The 22,651-nt window shown below is 41.2% G+C and overlaps 1 protein-coding gene across 4 annotated transcripts in view; it reads left to right on the top strand.

Moving 5' to 3' along the window:
* ABLIM1 (actin binding LIM protein 1) overlaps positions 1–22,651 on the top strand; it is a 311,835-nt gene that overhangs the window by 281,029 nt on the left and 8,155 nt on the right. For 3 of the 4 annotated variants that reach the window (XM_024755953.1, XM_024755952.1, XM_024755954.1), the window contains 5 exons: positions 1,941–1,976; positions 4,359–4,488; positions 16,380–16,427; positions 19,420–19,560; positions 22,190–22,281. In XM_024755953.1, coding sequence (XP_024611721.1) covers positions 1,941–1,976; positions 4,359–4,488; positions 16,380–16,427; positions 19,420–19,560; positions 22,190–22,281 — 447 coding nt within the window. Of the gene's footprint in view, positions 1–1,940; positions 1,977–4,358; positions 4,489–14,571; positions 14,677–16,379; positions 16,428–19,419; positions 19,561–22,189; positions 22,282–22,651 lie in introns of all 4 variants that reach the window. The other variant, XM_024755955.1, reaches the window with a different exon arrangement.

Here is a 22,651-nt window from a genome sequence, read left to right as displayed (position 1 = left end):
ACACACACACACACACACACACACACACACACACACACACACACACACACACACACACACACACACACACACACAGTATTCTGGAGCATGGCTCTGCATTGAAATGGTCCTTTGGGCAGGAAGTGGTGTCTGTTTTCATGTAGTGCCACCTAGTGGTCATGCCCCTGTACCTGCATCTGCAGCCCCTCTCAAGAGCAGGCTGATTGGTCTGGGGGGTTCAATTGCATTTGGGTGGCAGAGCTTCGGAGAGGATAAGGGGCAAAGGAAGGTTCCTGAGCAGAGTGCATAGGGGCTGGTCCTTGAGCAAGTGTATGAGAATTTCCTAGGGTTCGAGTCACACAAGCAAGGGGAGGTGAGTTGCTTTTTGGTGTTCTGGGCCCAAAAGTTTGAGCTTTGAAGTGAAAGTTCCTGGGTTTGGAACTAGACTGATTTTTCCTCTCCATATGACTTTGGAAAAATTACGTATTTCAGTCTCCTTATCTGTAAATTCAAGATAATGGTAATACCTACCTTAGAGGTTTTTTGTAAGGATTAAATGAAATATTTAGATTACAACAATACCTGGCACGTAATAAGTGCTCAGCAAAAGTGCTGGCTGCCATCATAATCAGCACTGTTACCATCATAGCCTAGAATGAGGCCTGTGGGTTTCTCTGAGCATAAAGTGTGGGTGCAAGGAGGCCCTCTGATCAGCCGTATTCATGAGCTCTTCACCAATGCATGGATCTTGCAACTTAGACAAGTTTGCAAGCTATTTATTTATTCCTTTAATTATTAACACTTCTTCCAGAGAATCCATCTACTGCCATTTTAGAAACCTGGAGGAGTACGCTTGAAGTTCTGTGTAGCCATCTGTGCCTCCAGAAAGCCGATCAAACCAGACCATGGGGCTCAAGGAAGTCTGGAGTGCAAGAGAGCCAGCAGCTTCTTGTAAATTTGGGAGAAAAGGGCAAATTCCGAAACAGAAATCCACCACTGGCCCTGTTCTTCAGAATGCTTTGTTTGCATTTCATTTCTGTTTGAAAGCTTTTTGCATTTTAATCATAAACATTTCGGTCATTCATTTAGGAAATATTTGTTGAGCACCTAATATGTGCCAAGAGCTGCTCCAGTCGCTGGGAATACTTGGTTGTAAATGAATGGAGTCCTTGCCCTCATGGAGCTTGCAGTGTAATGTGGGAGACATAATAAACAGACAGATACATAACATAATTTTAGAGGGTGATGGAGCTGTGAGGGAAAATGAAGCTGAGTAAGGAGAAAGCGTGCCGGGGCCGGGTTGCTACTCTAAGCAGGAGGCTCACGGAAGTTACTGTGTGGTAGTGCATTTGAGTAGAGACCTCACTGAGGATGGGGAGTGAGCCCTGCAGGTGTCTGAGTGGAAAGCACTGCTGGCAGCGGGTACAGCAAGTGCAAAGGCCCTGAGGTGACAGAGGGGTTGGTCTGCTGACTGCCCTGAGGAAGCCTGTGTGCCTGGAAAGATGAAAGCCAGAAGGTGAATGGTGTTGAGGTTGGCAAGGCCACTGGGGAGGACGCCACAGACCTGGTCATCATAACATATCAGGTGATTACTACTGTGTTTACCAAACTGTGTGTTTCAGTAGACACTGTAACTCATAGTAGTAAACAGCATAGTTTGGGCATATAGGGGAAGTAGTTCCAATTTCTCTAAGTTAATCACCTAAAGCATCGCAACATATTTCCAAAACCCATGCGTCTTAAGCAGAGACATGTGCCCTAGTCTCGTGGGAGCTTTGTCCTTGTGTACCTGTCTGAGCCCCACTCTCAACTTACTGAATCAGAAGACGGGGAATGGGCAGAGGTGCTGGCATGTGTATCTTGAATAATGTTTCCAGGTGATTCTGATAAGCAACTCTAATTAAAACTGAAAATGAGCTAATAATAAACGTTGTGACTTTAATTCTCTTTTACTCTTCTAGTCTCCAAGGACTTTGTCTCCTACTCCATCAGCAGAAGTAAGTACCATTTTTGGAAATTATAATGGTTGGAATTGGGGAGTTACTTGGACCATTCCTAGACTCACATTTTTGCAAAAGGACAGAAAACCCGTGTACAAGATAATGATGAATGTAGGATTCCTTACGTGTAAGATATGACTGTGAGACCCAGAAGTAAATTTCTTTCTAAATGGAGACTAGGGAATAAAACCAGCCTTACCCTGCACCTCTGAGTGGTAGGAAAGAGAGTGGAGAATGGGGCCCCTTGTCCCGAGGTTGGGCTCTCTCCTCTCATCTGTAATTGATTGATCTGAATCCTAACGTACTGATGACTGAAATGACCAGCAGTGGTCATGGTGTTTCTGTCAGCAGAGCCATCTTCATGGGAGGCCACTTCTCTTAGTCTAAAATCAAGAGTCTTGTCCCCCCTCTCAGGGTAGACGGACCTTACAGTGACTTTTATCAAGTCCACCAGGCTGGCTGTTCCCTCGGGAATAACCTCCTGAGTATCTGGATCACGTAGAGCTGTCAGTGATGGTTCCATAGTGAGCCATGGGTCCCCTATCAACCCAGACATGCTCTTCCCCTCTGCAGCACCCAGCACCAAAGACAGAGCCCCCAAATTAGTGACGCTCCCAAAACCCATTTTATTAAAGGTTCTTCGGGAAGCTGTTGATGCTGTTCTATAAAATGAAACAGCCCCTTCACACTATACCCCTGATCCTAGGAGTGTCTTGGTTTTGCTGTCACCCACAGTAACAGAGGTGCTTGGTGGCCAGAGGTCTTAGAGGCACTTTCTGTTGTCCCAGCATAATTTTTCCCTTGGAGGGTGGCCTAAGGTCAGACCACCTCAAATCTGAGCATGGTCCAGGTCTAACCCAGCACTTTCATTTAAGCTATTACAGGTAATGATAATCAAGGGATTGTTTGTTCAGTGTGCTTCTTATTATTTTGTATTTCCTTATGGATCCAGTGAGCAAACTCCTCAGGGGTTAGGTCTACCCCCTTCTAAAAATAATAATAATAATTAATAAATAAAATCAGCCGTCTCGTCTTAAAGCTAAGTAACTGTCTGGATAGTCTATATAAAACTGGCCTGATCTTAGGTAATCACTATAATTTGAGATGGTAAAATCTCTGTAGTATTGTGGTTTATGACCGAGTGCTATGAATAACTAATTTCTATGAATATTCTGATCGTTTTCAACTGAAGTTATGAAGAATTAATTTCTATTATTGACCACTTGTCAATAATAGAAATAGTAATAATAGGTTGAGGCATATTATCGGGGGAATTTTGTTTTGTTGTTGTTTTAATTTATTGTTACAGCCACAACTAGGATCAAATCAAAGTTTTTTTGCCTCTTGCTCTCAAATTGCGCACGTCCATAGTTTTCGAGGTTTTAATTTAGTCCTTTTTCATGCATTCTTTCAAACTTTTATTTTTATTGTGCTAGTAGAAACTTCATAGGGCAACAAATCCCTAAAATGTAAAACGTTCCTTGTACTCTCCTAATTCTTTTAAAGTTTCATGTTATGTTTGTGTGTGTATGATTTTTTTTATACTTTATACCTACAATATTCTTTTCTAGATTTGGACATGGTGACAGACTGGTGGTGCTATTGTATCCCATTAAATTGATATGCCATAACTTAATTATTCCCCAGTTTTGTTGAGCACATAATACAAAGTTTTGTCTTTATAAATGGTGGCATTATAAATGTCTGAGGAAATTTTTCCACTTAAAGGTCGTTAAAAAAATTTTTTTTTTCTTTTTGGAATTTGCTTCCTAAAGTAGAAGTAGAATTACTTGATTTGAGGCCACCACAGGCTTGTTCTCCAGGAAAATCGACATAAAACATCACCAGATCAACAGCATGGATGGTGTGGGTTGGTGGTTGGATCCAGGGATGAGATGAGAGTCAGGAGGCTGGTTCTGAAGCAGGCTCCACCTGCACACGGGTCTCTTACCTGCGTGGAACCTTCTGAAACATTCTGCATTTGTGAAGAAGGGAGGTGATACCATGTGTTCTACCTTCTTTATGATGCGGATCTGATGATACAACCTATGTGAACAGACTTCGTAAAACTGAAAAGCACAATATAAGCGTGGTCATTGGAATTATTCCCTCTTTTCCCAGAGCTCTATCAACACTGGAGTTTATCCTTTATACATCTTAAAATCTTGGTAAAGGCAAGCACTATAGGTTTTGAACAAAAAGCACTAACCGTGGAATGCTTGTTTGCATACCTATTTAAGGAATATGGCCCTAAAGTGTATACATGAACAGGTAGACGGGATAGTTCCTGGGTGACTTTGGTGCAACTTGATTTCACTTGAACCTGACAACAGCCTGCATGTATGCCTTGTGCTCCCACTTTCTCGCACTTGCTTCCAGGGGTACCAGGATGGGCGGGACCGGATGATCCACCGGTCCACCAGCCAGGGCTCCATCAACTCCCCTGTGTACAGCCGTCACAGCTACACTCCAACCACGTCTCGCTCTCCCCAGCATTTTCACAGACCTGGTAAGGGCACCTGTTCCTGGGATTCACTCTCTATAGAGTCATCCGTGTTTCTATGTGATTGTTTTCCCCACCGCTGATAGCATATTTAAAAATCTGGCTGCCAAATCTATCTGCCCCTCTCCCAGAAAAAATTGCAAACTCCTATTCCATTGTAGTTTGTGTTATTTCTTTTCTCAAAACAAGAGTCATTTTATGGTTATATTCATTATGACTTATTAAATAATTACATTTTGACAGTGAACACCTAGAAGCAAAGGAGGTTTTTTGGGTTTTTTAGACTTGAAGAAAATCTCAGCACTTTGAGACTTAAAATGGAGATCTCCAAAAGAAAATACGGTGATGTGCCTTTTAGGCTTATCTAAAATCTAAATCCAGTATTAGTCATTTACTCGTGAGTTTATTATGTTTCCCCCATCCGGGCACATGGTATTACTAAGCATGCTTGGTTAAGAACCTGCTAGAAAGAAGTCTCATATACAACCTCGGGGTTGTATTTGGTAACTTTTAAGATGCCTTCCAACCTAAGATTTTGCATCAGACTTGGAAAATATAAAAGCACTAGAGGTGTGCTATGATGGAGAATATTAAGAGTAGTGGACCTCATTTACCTTTATCTCGGCAGAATGTAGCCCCTTTTACTATTAGTGGGTATCTCCTATGTAGAGGAGAAAAAGCATGGGGATCCCAGCACAGACCGAGGATTCCTGAGAAACAGATTCACCAAGGAAGATTTTGTCCTTCTAAACAAACTTGGTGTTGATATATGTCTATGAAGACTTCATCTTAAGCCTCTTGCTTCTGTGTAGGCTGATGAGAATAAGCCCATTCACATGCTAACGTATTTTATAAAATATAAACCAAAGGAAATGAACAGAATGTAAAAAGGCTGCAATCTTCTCTTTAAAGCCATAGATTTAATGCTTGTAGAGGATTAAATTTTTACTTTTTGATCCTTCAATAAAGTCTAGTTTTCTCTAGACTCAAATATTTACTCAGTATCTGTTGAGTTACGTTAAAGGAAAATTTTTCAGGAAAGAAATTCCTTTTATTTTTCATGTACAGTGATATTCATTTTACTTCTGGGTTTGGATTTATGCCATTTTCTGTCTGGGTGATGAGAAATCCTTTATGCCACCACCCCTACGTATGGGCATACCCTGATACTGCAGCCGTACCCTTATCAGAATGATGCGAAGTTCACTGGGAAATTGTTGTTCGAGAGAATCCCTGGATAGCAAGGGAGTGGTCAGCCAGGGACATTGTTTCCCTAAAAGGTCATGTCCTTATTGGGCAGTAGAAAGTTTTCCTCTGTTCTAGTCATGGTTCTGATGCCAAGAGCCTGTAGAACATTCCCCATTCTAAGCACTTCTCCTCCCCCTTCACAATATGTTATGGACATGCGTGATGTCAGTTGTTAGGGCTCATAATTATTTTTCGAGATGGGGCTCTGCTAGCATAGTCATGGTCAGCACAGAGCACCTCAGAGTATCCACTCCACACGTTCTAGATACCAGAGGATGACGCACGTCCTTAGGTCTGGGCTTAGGTTAATGGTCCATAACTGAGTTTCCAGCTCCCCTGGTGTCACCACTACCCAATTCTCAGGATCACAGGTAGCTCTTTGCTACCCAGGGGATACAGACAGGTTTCCCTTCTACACAGGAAAAGTAAAATTAAACTTGCAGTAGGAGACGTTTGCAGCTTAAAAAACAAAGAATCTGACCCTTACATATAAGTATTTCTTTGCAAGGTTCTTGAAATGATTGTCGGTTTTGTACATGTGTTTCAGAGGGTTCTGTTTTGTCAGGTGCCTTTTAAAAACAGCTATGGTGGAGTCTAAGTGACGTGCCCAGTCCTGGCTCAGTGGTAGCTGGTGTCATCCTGACAGAACCTTCTGGTGGCCGTTCCCTCCCACTAAAACCATTTATCCTCAGAGAATGAACTCTGTACTGACCTGAACCTGTTTGCAGACTCTCCCCACTTTGTGTAACCCTTTGTAGGTGCCTTCTTAACCCCTTTTCCTTCCTTTTTCAGACTCTTGATTAACATTCTTTATTTTTTTTTTTCTCCCTTGGAACGATGGCGTTGTCCCTGCTCGTGTGTTAATTTGTGCTCTTCTTTTCTGTTTGCACCGTGTCCTGCCCCTGATCCTTGCTGCACAGAGCTGCTGTCTCCTGGTGTGCAGATGTCCTTCCTGCACACCGGCAGCCTCAGCTCCGGCCACAGCGACTCCCGCCCCAACTCCCCTTTCCGACACCACTTCCTTCCCCATATCAAAGGTAAGGAGGCAGGCTTCTCCAGGCAGCACCCTGCATAGCGGAGATTTATTAGCACCCCGGGGAAGGCTAATAAGGTGCATCTCCAAGAGTCAGCTCCGAGCTTTGGACTTCTCAGCATGCCTGCGTGTGTCATGACTACACCCAGCCGTGTCTTAGAACTGGCATAGCATCTCTCGTTAGGAGAAATATGTCATTTCTAAAGGGCTCTAGATGAAGAAACAGGAAATATGTTTGAGACCCTGAGATTTGTTATCTACTGCTTAAGAAAAATATATATTATTATTTTGGTTTTCTCTGGTCAAAAGCAAAATATAATATATATCTGGGGAATCTTCCTGGTTTTCATATGTGTTATGGCTCAGCAAAACACAACAGTATTCAGCAACAGGGGTTCCAAAGTTGTCTTAATGGTGATAAGCCACTTAACCATGTAACAATATTAAAATGTTTGGACGGTATGAAAGATCTATGGCAACGTAACTTAAATTTATCTCCTTGAGACAACCCTTAGAGTAATCTTCCTTTGACCTGTCCTGATTTCTGCATGATGGAGAACAGGGACTTTGCCTTCTGTTTTCTGTTCCTGCCCATTTCTGCCCTTCCCTCTATGCCGTTCCCATTGTTCTCATTGTCTGTTATGTTTCCGTAGCCATTCTCAATCGAGCCAAGAGCCCCAAATTTAAAATAAGTAGGAGCCATAATTTAAAATAAGTAGGAGCTCCCAGAGGATGCTTTTTCCGTAGTCTTGATTTGAACCAAATTAACCAAAGAAAATACCTTAAGGAGGGAGTAGCAGGCAAGCACAGATGTTGTCATGGGTCTTAAGACAGACCGAAGGGATTCTAACCCCGAGTTCCAAGAGCTCACGTCACTAACACTTTCTCAGGCAGCCTAAATGTTGTGCTCTTTGACTGAATTTCCTTTGCAGTCGTTTTACAAGCATGCGATTTTAGCATTTTCTGTGCTGTAAAAATAACATTGCTGACAAGCTTATTTGAAGACACATACCGTTTGCCACTAGCAAAGGAATTTTTCAGCAGGTGCAGCACTTTCTAAAATTCTTGACAGGTTATTTAAAATTGTTACTGCTAATTAGTATTTGGGGGAGGAAAGACCTTTATTATTTAGATGTCAAGATGATACTTTAGAGAATGTCTATAAAACCATAAGAAATTATTGAAAAAAACTTCAGAGATGTATTTTAAAGAGACTTTAATATAGAAGCCCTTGGCCAAATTAAGATTTTTGTTTCTTTGTTTCTAATATGCAAGGGAAAATACATTTTTTAATTCATCAAAATGTAAACTGCCTTATTCGGTTATTATATATTTCATCTTTCAGAAAGCTACTTTGTGTAGGAAGAAAAATGTCATGTACCCTATAAAGTTATACAGAGTTTATACAAATAACACATCACAAAATATCAAGACTCAATACCTCGTGCTTGTGCACAGCCTTATGGCGAGATGGGCACCCATGTGGACACTGGAGTCCCGGCTTTGAATATTATCTCTGTCACATGCTAGCTATGGGACCTTGGATTGTAGACTTAACCTTTTGAGTGCCACTTGCCTCATCTATGAAACCTCTCCTAGGGTATTGGGGTGTGTGAGGTTGTCGACTGAAAAAAAAAAAAAATCACAACGTGAGAGCTGTGAATTAAATTTTATTTGGGGCAAAATGAGGGCTATAGCCCGGGAGACAGCACTGCAGATAGCTCTGAGAAACCGCTCCAGAGAGGTAGGGGGAAGGTATATATGTGATTCTGGTGAAGGGAGAGTACATGCAGTCAAGCACGTGTTTTTTGCAGAAGGATTCTGCTAGTCTCGAGGAGCAGATGTCACCATGAAGGATTTTAGTGCTTTTCTAGATAGGAGGAGATGCAAGAATTGGGCTCATAAAATCTTCTCCTGAAAGTATCTGACTCTCTGAAGACCTGTCCTGTCAGTTTTTCCCAGAGCACAGAGTGCCTCGTTCCTGATCTCCACCCTGAACTCCTTTCAGGGGGTGTTGAAGGTCAGCAGCTGCTGCGGCTCACGATTTCATCCTTATAGAGGTACATGGCAAGCACCTATTTGTAGTTGGCAAGGTGAAATGCCCTGGTGTGTAGTGAGCACTCAACTCTGGTCCCTCTGTGATTTCCCCCTTGGCATGGTGTTCTTAGAGCACTTCCGGTTGCATCAGTCCATCACTCTTCACAGCGGCCCTATGAAGTAAAGTAGCAGGGGGCAGGCATGGGGGTGGATGAAGAGCTGAGGCCCTGGTTAAGTGACCCGGCCAAGGACTCACAGCTAGGAAGTGGCAGCACCAGGACTAGATAGACCCTAAGCCTTCCCATCCCTCGTTCCTATGAGGAGGGTGTGTTTCGGTCTAAATGCTATACACGAAGTATAATTTTTAAAGCAAACTTTTATTTTCCATCTCTTTTTAACTAGGAAATTGCATTCTTATGGAGGCCAAGACAAACAGCTACTTTCAGGCATTTAAACTACAAAATTAACTTTTCAATAGAAATAATAAGTGGTTAGGAAAATTACAGTACTTCGGTGTGCCTAAATCGTGCTTTATTAAAAGTGTAGATACACAACCTTTTCTTTTTTCAGTCTGAATTCGAAGTACACAGTCAAATAGTATAGGTTTAAATTATAGAAAGCAATAGTTTGTTACTTCGAGCTTACGCTTAAAAAATATCTAACGGTCTCTCTCCCATTTTCTTTTTACTGGATATATGCCTACAGTTTGTTCAGATGAAATAGTTTATATACTTCAGATACAAAATATAATGTGCATAACAGTATATGCTTTGTTTTAAAATCAGCTTTTTGCTAAACTACAAAATCAATCATGCAGAATTTGTATATTAAAGATATTGCTTTAAAAGCCTAGTTTAGTTGAATAGCTAAATACGGGTTCTGCAAAGAATTACGTCTTAGTTATTTTGAAAGACACGTATCCGTTTACATGAAAGTCCTCTCCAGTCCAGGGGGAACGTATGGCCATTAGAGAAACACATCTAAGATATCTTTAAAGAGCAAAGTCTCCCAGGGTTTTCCATGGCTCTTCATTTGAACATTCACTCTTTATCTTGGAGCTTGTTTTGCAATCTCAGGGAAATTATTTTTAAAACAAATGTAAGCCAAGGAGCTTGAGGACCCCAGGGTAGGATGTCCATCTCAGGAAGGTGTAGCTGAAAGCAGGGGTCCCCTTGCCCCTCTGGCAGCCAGAAGCCCACCTCCCACTGCCCAAGTCCAATTCTTGGCCCTTATTTCAGACGCATGTGGCCCAGGCCCTCAGGGTCCACAGAGCTGAGGACACCTGCATGGGTGTAGAGCTGAGATGCACATCAACAGCTTTCTCTCTATCTCATTGGCTTCCCCATCCATTTTCTGTAATGCCCATCTCGTTTTCCATTGTGTTTTTTATTTCTGTTCTCTGACCTTCCTTGCAGCTTCATTCTATATCAGTATATCATTGTTGGGCCATTTGGACAAGTGCATGCCTATTTGGAAAAACTATTTTCACCTTGTTTTGGGTTTTGTGCCATGTTTGCACAGTTTCTCTTCCTTTCCCTTTGACATACTGTTAGATATTTCCTTCTGTGTCCATGAATCAGATTTGCAAACAGGAGGGCTACATATATTAAGTCTCTTTGAAAGAAATCTTCCTTGTTTTGCCATAGATATGAGTTGCTATGAAGCAAATATGTATTTGACACTTGCTGAAGGAAACCATAACGTTTATTGAAGCTTTAGACAAGGACCAGTAATCTTGAAACTCTGTCATGACATTCTAGTTGCTGCCAACTTTAAGGTCCCCTCAGAATTTATATTTTGGAACATAAGCCCTTAGAGTCCAGAAGCTAAGTGTTGCCAGCCGTTTCCCACAGCAGACACAAGCATTGCCATTTAGATTGACTTGTCTTAGAATTTGTCACTGAGGCTCTCATGGTGGCGAAAAGAAGAATAAAAGTTGGACAGAGCGTTTGAATTTAAGTACAGTGGGAATCCTTCCAGTGAATGATCTCCCAAGGACTGAAAAATTGGCCTATTGGGCTGACTTGGAAGGAGCGGAAAATGAAGACCAAGAAATGTATATCTATATATACAGTAGCTTCTCACCCCAGGAGCTGAGATCACTAACAACTTAGATGAACCAACGCAAGGACTCATTTAAAGGAACAAAATGGCTATGAGTGTGATATATACACTATTATATGATATATACACTATTATGTTATTTTTAAACAGTGTCAACACCAGGCTGCTAGATGATGATGATGACGATGATACCTTCCGTATATGATGTTTCATCTGATGGCTTATACATCACTTTGCCTGAGTAATGAACTAAGCACGAAAATAACCTTTTAGGGCCTTCATCAGTCATTTCCATCCAGGATAGAGTGAAACGTTTTATCACTTAAAGAAAGGGTGTTTAACTTAGAAAAGGCCTCATCTTGAGAATTTTTTTGTTAATGCCAAAATTTCTAATGCCTTTCGCATTTCAAGGACTAAGAATTTGGTACCTAGCAACGTTATGTACCCTGAGACCTTTTCCCCAACGAGCCGTTGTGATGTGTAGAAACCATACTATGCAGGATCACTTAGATGGTGTGTTGCTGAGTAGCTGTTTACCTAGTGTTTTCAAATGTCTCCTGGGAGATTTTAAATGATTATAGAGTTAAATCTACTTACAAAGACTTGAACATACTAGCGTCTTTTCTAGCCACTAGAAAGGTCGGTGGTTGCCGAAGATATGCTGCTAGGTAAAAAACTCTGCCCAACTGGAGACAGCATTCAGCCAGAATACACCCTTTGGGAAGTCAGACAGTCATTCCATAGCCTTTGAGAGTCGTCAACCATGGAAGTGATGGGTTTCTACTGCCACTGGGCAGCAGAGCATCTTAATGATAGAATACTTGGGCAAGTGCTAATTCTAATGGCCTTAAACCTTGATGTCCCATATATGCAGCTATTTTTGTGTGTGCGTGACCCTGGCTAGTAACTGTCAGAACAAATTTAATGGAGTTTCATCTGATTGGATATTATAAACAAAACCTGTGAGAACATTTCTCGCCCCCGAAAATCTGATGTTCTACAAGTACAGGAAGGTTAGAGGTGCAGGATTAAGGGCAGGGAGCAGTATGGTTTCAAAGCAGTAGCACCAGTGTTCAAGATAGGCAAGGTCTTCAGAAAAAAACTCAAATAAAGCAAGAAAGTTGAGTCTCTCTAGAACTTCCTTTGAGAATAGCCCACAAGAATTATTCTGTTTTTTAATTATGGATTACTCTTGTGAATAATTTCTAATGTTTGTAGGAGTAAAGAATTCTTCTGGAGTGAAACAATTAAATTGGGGTTATTAAGGATCAACTCTAGGGAAAGCTATTTTTAAAAAAAAGAAAAAAGATACTATTGTGATCCCATTGCTGTGTCCTAGCATCCGGCTGCCTATAATTAAGAGAAAGATGATGGTTGATCCTGCAGTGGTGCTCACTAAATTAGGTCATTCATTGCTGTAGAATTAATTAGTTGGCCTACTTCAGTCATTCATTCACAGACATTTATTAAGCACTTAGTCGTGGCCAGGCACTGTGTGGAACACACAGAGGTAAATGAGATCTAGCTCTGATTCAGCCTTAGGGTTAAAGCGGGATTTTCTTCTAAACGTAAACTGTATTCTTCCTTCCCCTGCTTGCCTCTACCTGTGTTTTTTATATTAATTTTTTCAGACATGAGCTGGTTATTTCTCTTTAGGAGAGTGATAGTAAATGAGGTCACTTTCTCTTTAAATGAGCTTTTTAATAGATCAGTGGCTGTAGGTGAAGCTTCATAATTTTTAGGAGCTACTATCTCACTTTAGTAAAGTCAGCATTATGATATATTGGGAGCCAGATGCTAAACTGACTCTTGAAACAAAAAAAGAAAAAAGGACAAAAGTTTTAGAACATGATAACCAAAAACCTGGACTCTAAATCTGAGACAGTAACAAATTCAGATCTCATATTCGGAATATCTTACTGCCCATTTGGTACAGATCTGTGCTCTGGTTATCTAAAACTATACATATCAAAATATTAAAACCCTATTGAACATGTTATTTTGAGACTCCAGCAATTGACATCTTTCATGCATTACTGGCCAGATTTAGAACAGTTTGATTTACTTGAAGAAATTGGCTCTTGTACACCTAAAACTAATATAATGTTTTATGTCAGTTATATCTCAATTAAAAAAAAAAATTTATGACAAAGTAAAAAAAAAATTGACTCCTGCTCTATTTTCTGAAGATCTGTGATTTATTTAAAATTGTTAGCCTTAACTGATAGATAAATTGGACTTTATCAAAATTTAAAACTTCTGTGCTTCAAAGGACACTATCAAGAAAGTAAAAGACAACCACAAAGTGGGAGAAAATATTTGCAAATCATATGTCTGATAAGAAACTTGTTATCCAGAATATGTAAAGAACCTTTACAACTCAATCATAAAAGTAATTACCTTACTAATTCATTAACTTTTGATAGTCCTATATCTTCTGGTGTATTCTTGCACGGATGTTCGCTCAGTCGTGGGGAAGGAGGACAGTAGGGTAAGAGCTGATCTCTTTCCGATTTTGCACAAGTCTCAGTTCACCCTGCAGTTCTTATCCGAGGGAATGATGGTGGCTATGGGGTGTCCTCAAGGCTTTTGCAGCCAAGCCCAGCAGCACGTTGCAGGCTCTTCCCCACTCCCACCTCCAAGAACGCCGTGCTGCCCAGCCACAGAGGCCCGTCCTGTTGCTCCCACACACCGTGGCCCTTCCTTCCCCGTGATGTTCCAGCTCCCTAGAATCTGGACCTTCTCACCCCTCCAGCCACCCATCCACCTGGTGAGCTTACTCTTCAATGACCAACTCAATTCTAGCATCTTTCTGTAGCCTTTATGAAAAATCAATGGTACCTTCACGTGAGTGCCATAGAATTTTTCACATACCCCCGAGTAAGCACTTATGTGGTATTACGTGTACTTGTTGCTTATAAGTCTGTCTCCTTAGGTAGACCCTGAGCAGGCCCCTTGCAGCCAGGCACCACATCTTATTCACCTACTTAGCCTCAATCGAAGCTCACTGCCCAGCCATAGTAGATGCTTAATAAATGTCTCACTGATGGAATTTTTAGACTGGGTAGAGCCTCTTTTAAGAGAAAGGTAGAGAGAAGTATAAGTGGTCCCAAAGTACCTGGAAGAAAGGGGTCTGACTCTACTGTGTGTATTTCAAAGTGAAGCAACAGAAACATAGGCTGCAATGAAGGCACTTTGTGTTGCTCAGAGGAAGGACCGCACAGGTTCCCAGACTCAGCCTCCCATTCAGAGAAATAGATTCTGATTGCCAGCCTCTGCCATTGTGCCTGGAAGTGATTGTTTTTGGGTTTGCATATCCCACCCCTTTACATGCTTGGGTTGTAAACCATCTGACGACTGACCCTGAATCATTAGCAAGTGACTTTCCATTCTTCTTAATGTACTTTCCATCTAATCAGTTTGCTGCCAGCTCACAGCCTTCAACCGCATGCCATTGGAATGATGCATCTTACTGCTCACCGCTTTTAACCTAGTTCCACTTGAACGCAAATCTCTCTTTTGGATAATTCAACCTTATACCAGTCACCTTTGTGAGCCGAGTTGATGAACTGAGTTTGTTTCTTTGGTTTCTCCTTTTTGATGTACCTCCTTCCGGTTTGTTCATTTTGAATTTTTATTATGCTAGCTTTGTTTTCTTTCTTGCTCTCCCTTCTCTCATTTTGTTTTCTCCATTCTTCTCATTGGAGGCAATGAGCCATCCAGCGGCCGGAACTCCCCTCTCCCTTATCGGCCAGACAGCCGCCCTCTCACTCCAACTTACGCTCAGGCCCCTAAACATTTCCATGTTCCAGGTAGGAGCTGACATGGTCTGTGTCTTGGTGTCCTGTCACCGTGCAGAATGTAGCCTTGTCGCCTCTGTCTCGTCTCCATTTCTCATGCTCTTTTAATTGAGATGCTCACAGCCGACAAACCCTAAATTGCAGGACCCGACCTAGAGGGCCTTTCAAAAGCTTTGTGTGGGAGGTGCCAGGATTGTATTGAAGGTTTACATTTTCTCTAAAATTTTTGAAGGGGGATGGGAGGCAGAGGGTGAAGGAATAAGGGTTGAGTTGCTTTGTTTTGTCTTGTTTTGACAAAAATTTTAATTTTACCCTTATGTTAGTACCTTCTGAGATACCCCTCTGTGGTTTAGTGTCATCGTCTAACACAATGGCAATCTAGTTACCTTCTCAGCCTAAAGACTGAACCACAGTGTTCTTGAGAGTACTTTTATTTTATCTGTTTGTCTCCAGTGTGGAGATTCTTTCTATGGACTTTTCAGGGAGCTGAAAAATTGGGTCATTTGGAGGGTCTTTCTGCAGTGTGTAATTAACTAACCACCTCCGTAGCCCACAAAGACATCTTGCAATTTAGGCTTGGTGCTATAAGCTTTGCTGTCATGGTACAAATAGTAATTTGCCATCAGGAACTGGAAAAATCAGAACCCATCAGTATCTTAATATTTAGGGTCAGCTCACAATCTTTGTGAAGGCAAGATTGGCCGTCAGAAGTCATGATATTATTTTTCCATCAGAAGTACATTGTTTTGCTTCTTTTAGCTACTGAAAGTGGTTTAATACATTACCCATTATGTTAACGTTAGCATACATATTTGGAATCTGTAGTAGTTTTTCTCTTTTGCATTCCAAACTTACCTAGAAGTTTGAACAGAGGAAAGTTCAATGGGATTCATACCACTGAGATAGGACTGCCTTTAAAAAATACATATAAATGAAGTTTCATCGAACCTTGAAAATCAGTGTTGTATGTTTGCAACTTTTTTCATAAAGAATGCCCAACCAGGATCCAGTGCCCAAGATTCTGGGGAAACCTTTTGAAACCTACTGAGTATTTGCAGTCAAAGTTTAATGGTTGCATAATCAAATGGGGTTCTATATAAATATATGAATAATATTTGGCATCTCTTTACTTTTCCTTTCTTTTGTAAAATTTGGCCTATACAAACTAGGATTTTGTCAAACATCCTGTCAATACATCAGACTAGCCTCGCACCTAAAAGTTGTTTCTATGTTTTACAAAAATATACTCTTAATTTTCACTACATCGCTTTCCACTGTTCCACTCATTAGTTGAAAAGTAAATTGAGCCACTGGTCTCTACTGGGAGCTCAATTTCGAGACAGTAGCAATTTGGGGATCTTCCCCAAACTGGTTATGTCTTCCTCACCATCACAATATCTGCACTGCTTGCATTTCTTCCTGTTTTAACCCCACTTTTAGTGAAGTGTATATTTGAAATAAATGGCTCATGAGTGAATGACATCTCTCTATATCCTAAGATGTATTACAAAGGATTCCATGTCACATGTCTATAGTAATTCACTCATTCCTGTAATTTCTTCTTCCAGTAACCTCAATCTTTGTAATACAAAAGTTAACCTTCTGGGTTATTTTTGTTGGAGAATCTTCAGTTTGGTTTGCCTCTTGGTTGATCTGTTTTTCCCATCGGTGGATGGCTCCCCATAATCACACACCTTTGCTTTTCATTTCCACAGATCAAGGGATCAACATTTACCGAAAACCACCCATCTACAAACAGCATGGTAAAACCCGCTTTCCTCCGCGTAGCTTTTAAATAGCAACGTCAGGTGAACTCTTCACTGTCCTCTGAAAGGCTTACCTGCTGCTGCTTTTGAGAATCAAACTGGGGTGTCCAGTGTATTATGCCTTCATGGTCTCCTATGATGCAAATATTCTGAAGTCGGTTTTCCTAGATAGAGAACACTTAGCTTGATTAGGAAACTCCTAGCTTATTTCTGAGCCCATCAAACTATGTATCATTACACTCATAGAGAAGGAAAGGTACGGTCACACAGTAATTCACAAACTCCCTAACAAGACTTTTTTGGGGGGCCATCAAATAATTTAACCAACCTCTCTGATAATTTTGATGAGCTTGCAATTAGTTTAACTAATTAAAACTAGTGAAGGCTAGCTACCTAAAAATTAATTTGACCAAGGGAATTCCCTGGCATTCCAGTGGTTAGGACTCTGTGCTTCCATTGCAGGGAGCACAGGTTCGATCTCTGGTCAGGGAACTAAGATACCGCAAGCTGTGTGGCCAAAAAAACATTAACTTGACCAAGCTTCCATCAGCCTGACTGTCCAGTTCCCCAGTTTCTGATGGAGCATGCAGATGTCTGCACCCTGTGGTAGAGGGGATGGGACTCAGGCTGAGACAGAGGCCCTAGCCTTGATCCCAGCTCTTCACCTAAACGGTTCTGTGATATCAGAAACGTAACCTCTGTCCCTCAGTTTTCTCATCTGCAAAAACCAGTACATTAGGCCAGCTTGTCTCTGAAATTCCTGCAAGCTAAGAACCACTGATGTGGATTTATAATTGTGTTTTCCTTTTCTGGGAATATAGAATTTTTAAACCCAGGAAATCATATTACTCTTTGTAAATCACATTTCCCTCCAACATTATTAGGTCTCTATAGATTCAGCTGCTATAAATCTTTGTGAATGGGTAGAAAGCCAAGACTGGTCTCCAGGTGATTTCAGAAAATTATACACAAATTGTGCCTGGAAATTTGAAGGCTGCCTTTAGAATCCAGTTGACATTAATGAGTCCTAAAGGCTTAGGATGACATGAAAAGCAAGTAGAGTTGAAAATGCAAAAAGGAAAAAAATTTAAGGCCAACATTCTAGGGGAAAAAGGATGTATGTATTGTAATGGTTCTAGAACTATGATTTTTTTTCATCTGTGTTTTTTTTTTGAGTTTACACCATGTGCTTGCTTTTTTAAGTTTCTTAACCTTGTTTTTGTTTGCTTTTTTTATGGTTTAATGTCTTCTCACCCACTCATTAACATGTGAATGTTTACTGACTTCACCAATTCTAATGCGTAAGTACTGTTTGAAGTCTGGCTTTAAAAATATATATATTTTTTAAATTTAAGAATAAGATTCCCAGTTTGATTTATCAGTTTATAGAGACTTTTTAAAAAATACTAAAATCTCTAAGACCCTGCCTCTCCAAATAAAAATAATCAAATACTTAAGGTTTAAAAAGATAGGATAATGTTAGGTTATTTATTTGGAAGGGATTAGTTTGCTTCTTTCTGTGAAATTGACTTTACTCTTTACTTTCTTTCAGTCTCTTGTAATTAAGAGTAGCACAACCAGAGCGGTACATCCCAAAGGACATTCTGCAAAAGAGCAATTCTCTGTGATAGAAATAGATGTCATAGCAAAAACTGGTGTCTATGCCCTGTGCATTTGGAAAATGCTAGACTTAAATAAAGTCACACTTCTTAGTCTTTAATATGCTAACACATATAGTCCTTCTTTAAGAAGAGGATATAGTGTGCAGCGTTTTCCAAGCTGATTTTATCTTTTATACTCATGAGGTTAGAAATTCAGAAAAACACTGTTCCATGCCTGGCTGAGAATTTACCCCTTATTATTATGTAGGGCGACCTCAGTCAAGTTACTTAAGCAAATTGAGACCCAGAAAGTTACTTTAAAAATGTGGAATTGGAGATGAAAATTCAAAAAGTTACTTCCAGATTTAAAAATCTGTGAGCCCAGGGAGGGGGGCAAATTTTATTTATAGCATTATAAATATATTGTGGAATGTTTAGTAACATCCCAGGTCAGCTTGCAGAATTAGCCAGAATCGGGGACTGACCATTTAACCTGGTTTGTCTTGCTCCACTTCTGTGATTCCATTTGGGGCTCTAAGCCGATGACTCCACCTGTCAGCACAGCCATTAAGAGCTCTGCGAACTCATGCTGCTCCTATTCTGGCTTTTGTGGTTTTAAAGCTGGATGACTCGTTTGTATGTGCAGCCCCTTGAACAAAACAGCGAGTGGGTATGGCAAACCCAAGTCTCAAGGCTAAACTCCTGCAAGCTGACAGTGGATTCACCTAGGAATCAAGGACACATATACAATAGGCAAGGATTGAAATGAACCGGACCAATATTTTTGTGGCTGAGAAGCCACAAAAATTCAACGCCAACCAACTCTCTTATGATTAACACCTACAGTCAAGTGACAATGTCATGCTTTTCACTAACCTCTTTAATTTCAAATTAACTAGATTCAAATTTCTAATTGCTCTAGAATTGTCCAGTGGAACTTTCCCGGATGATGGAAATGTTCTATAACTATACTGTCCAATACAGTAGCCGCTAATCACGTGTAGGTATGGATCACATAAAATGTGGCTAGTGCCACTGAGGAACTGAATTTTAATTTTATTAATCATTTGTTTTATTTAATTGTGTTAATTTAAATGTAAATAGCCATGTGTAGCTCGAGCTAGTATTGGACAGCACAGCTCTGGAACAAGATTTTTCAGATGTAGAACAGATGTAGAATGAAGCTTTGCTTCTGGCAGAACGTAAGGAGGATGAGTCGAGTGGTCACTAGGAGCTATTAGTGACGGGGTGATTGATAATGGTGATAAACAGCTCTCTGCAGTTCACACTTTTTGCCAGAGCACGAGAAAACTATGTAAGAGGATTGTATACTACCGTGGCCTTACAGACCGATAGCTAAGCTGCCCCTGATTCCCATCCAGATGCAGCTGCCTTGGCAGCCCAGAGCAAGTCTTCAGAAGACATCATCAAGTTTTCCAAGTTCCCAGCAGCCCAGGCTCCAGACCCCAGCGAGATACCAAAGATTGAGACGGACCACTGGCCTGGTCCCCCCTCACTTGCCGCCATAGGTATGCAACTGCAGCAGCTAAGCCAAATGGACAAATTGCTAGGAGATCTCAAAGTGCACTGCTTAAAAATATGCAAGGAAATGGGTCCTAGTGTAAAGATTTTTTAAGAAAAGTACGACCAAGAGTTAGAACAGTGGAAAGAACTAAGGTAGTGTTAACGTGTGTGCAGAATGCTTCAAAAATCCAGCCACCAGAGCCTTGTGCTAACCAAGCCCAGTGAGGTGCAGAGCTGGTCTAAAACGGGTGTTTTGCGTGGACTCTCAGTTATTATTGTAAAGTCAGTAACTTTTTTTTTTGTGGTACGCGGGCCTCTCACCATTGCAGCCTCTCCCGTTGCGGAGCACAGGCTCCGGACGCGCAGGCTCAGCGGCCATGGCTCACGGGCCCAGCCGCTCCGCGGCACGTGGGATCCTCCCGGACCGGGGCACGAACCCATGTCCCCCGCATCGTTAGGCGGACTCCCAACCACTGCACCACCAGGGAAGCCCCAGTAACTCTTTTGAACATAGTTGAATCAAAGCCTCCTGCCAAGAACTTCGTTCTACATAGTTAGAGCATAGTGGGTGGATTTACTGAGTGTCCACAGAAGTGTGACTTCTTTGAATTAAGTTTGTTTTAGACGATTTCTGGGTTGTAATTACGATTCTCTTAACAACCAATCTTAACACTGAAGCTCTTTCATCCTTCTTGCCTGATCATGTTCTGCGTTACTAAGAAGGGCTGTTACAGAGTAGCAGGTGTTCTGGAATATTACTCATGTAAAGTTACATGATTTCACATCTGTCATTTCCATGACTTCTGTGCTAAAATGTCACATTGGAGCTGTTTCATTCTTTGCTTTGAACCACACATTTATGCTTTAGAACTGTCTGTTTACTGCTTTGTCATTAGTGAAATCACTTGGCCCTGAAAAATGGTATTAGCAAACTCAGAAGCTAGTACTGAAAATTTAGTGAGTCAGCTTTACAAAGATATGACTATCTTATCACATTTCTGTTGACAACCTAAAAGGCCTTCAATTTTCCAAAATTCCCAAATTTTCTTCATCTTGCTATTTTTCGCCAAGTTATTTTTGGAATAACTTTTACAGGCAATAGAAGTGGATTTTAAAGCAATTGATATCTATAGAAATAGTTGAAGGAAAAATCTATTATACCTCCTGGGTTCCTTATTCACAAGTATTCTATACGTTATGTTGACTTAAGATGTATCTAGTTCTTGAAAACATGTCTATTCATTTTTGTTAGTGTAGATTAAAGAGAGAAATTCACATTGATATTCATGATTTTAGAAACTAAGACTCAGTCGTCAGCTTTTTTTTTTCTGCTGGTCCACGTCCTTCAGGCGGTTCTTGGAGCCGCTGAGGTTCCTAGTTCAGTTGTGTTGCATAGCAGGGACATTAAACAGCTAAACTTTGGGGGAGAATTAACATTTTGTTGTTACCAACTGTCATCGCTAAATAGTTTGGGGTTCCAAAATGAAGAAAGCTTCTGGTCCATTAATCCAACTGATCAAACCCTGAAGGTATTAGTTAGAGTTTATTTTGATTAGATTAGCAGGCTTTCCTATCTCTTCCCACAGCTAAATTAGTCCAAGCCACTTAGGAAAAGCGATAATTATCTTAATTTTCCAGCCATTCAGACAGATTCCTCCTTTCCCCTCCATCTCCCCTTTTCCAGGAAGCTTAAAAATTGTACGTGATCTGCTCTATTATACTGAAATAAGTACTTTTTAGCTGCATTAACCCTTTTTATTGGCCCATTAGTATAAAACCCTTTTGTGACCATTTTTTGAAAGATTAAGAGCAAGGAAACATTAGAGACCCATCCCTTCAAAGAAAAATAAAGCATGCTTCTTTTTTCTTTTTTTTTAAAAATATTTATTTATTTGGTTGCACTGGGTCTTAGTTGCAGCAGGTGGGCTCTTTAGTTGTGGCTTGAGAGCTTCTTAGTTGTGGCTTGCTGCCTCCTTAGTTGTGACACATGGGCTCCTTAGTTGTGGCATGCAAACTCTTAGTTGTGGCATGTATGTGGGATCTAGTTCCCTGACCAGGGATCGAACCTGGGCCCCCTGCATTGGGAGCGTGGAGTCTTAACCCCTGAAGCATGCTTCTTAATGAATTTATTGGAGGTAGAAGACAGGGTGATGGTATGGTGACAAACCTAAATATTCAGAAAAAGAAAACAAGATTTTTAAATTCTTCACAAGAGACTGTCTTACCTATTTGATGGTATCTAGATGAATCTGGCTTCCTCTCTATTTGAACAATGACCTCAGGGACATGAAAATAATAACCGTAGATGCCCCTCCCACCTACTATGGAAGCTGTGGCCAGTGGGATGACTTAGACCCAATCATAATGGCAAACCGAGTTCGAATTGAGCAGATCTGATTGTTGGGAGGCATGCCTTACTGAATCACATTTTTGGACTGGCTTGTCGAACGGGGCCCGTTGTCTCAAGAAACCAGCTGAACTGGTGGCAGGCTCTTTTTTCCCATGTGTTGTTCACGAATGTTGAAGACCACCGCTGACTTTGCCCGCCAGACACGTTGAGCACAGGTGGACTAGTCCCTTGAGCTCCCCTTGCTGTGGGGCTAACGTGAGAGGTTGTCTTTGCTGTGGACTTAGGAGCTGACATGAGACGCAGATCTAGTGGCAGAGAGGAAGACGACGAGGAACTGCTGAGACGCCGGCAGCTACAAGAGGAGCAATTAATGAAGGTTTGTCCTTAAACTACTTTGCTGCAGCCTTCACTTCGGTTCTGTCTTCTGTCGATCCATGTTACTGAATGATTGCTATGGGCGAGCCACCAAGATTAGCAGGGGGTACTCCCAGCCCTCAGGGGCTTACGGTCCAGTAGGAGAGACAAGGTGGGCATCTGGTGACTGTAATAAGGCAGATACTTAGCGGGTTCTGGAAGAGGTGACCTGGAGGTCAGAGAGACACGGAATGTTTGGGCCTTTTCGAGGAGAGCGAGACTCTGTGTGGGGTGTGTGGGTGTGCGGTGCATGTGTTGAAAGGATGCTGAAAGGCCAGGTAAAGCCAGAGTGTACTCCGAGGTGGTACGACACCTTCCTTCCCTCACACAGG

Source organism: Neophocaena asiaeorientalis, unplaced genomic scaffold (genome assembly GCF_003031525.2).
Source record: "Neophocaena asiaeorientalis asiaeorientalis breed wild unplaced genomic scaffold, Neophocaena_asiaeorientalis_V1.1 scaffold85, whole genome shotgun sequence".
Taxonomy (NCBI): Eukaryota; Metazoa; Chordata; class Mammalia; order Artiodactyla; family Phocoenidae; genus Neophocaena; species Neophocaena asiaeorientalis.
Note: the sequence above shows the minus strand (reverse complement) of the source record. Positions and strands in the feature narration are given on the sequence as shown.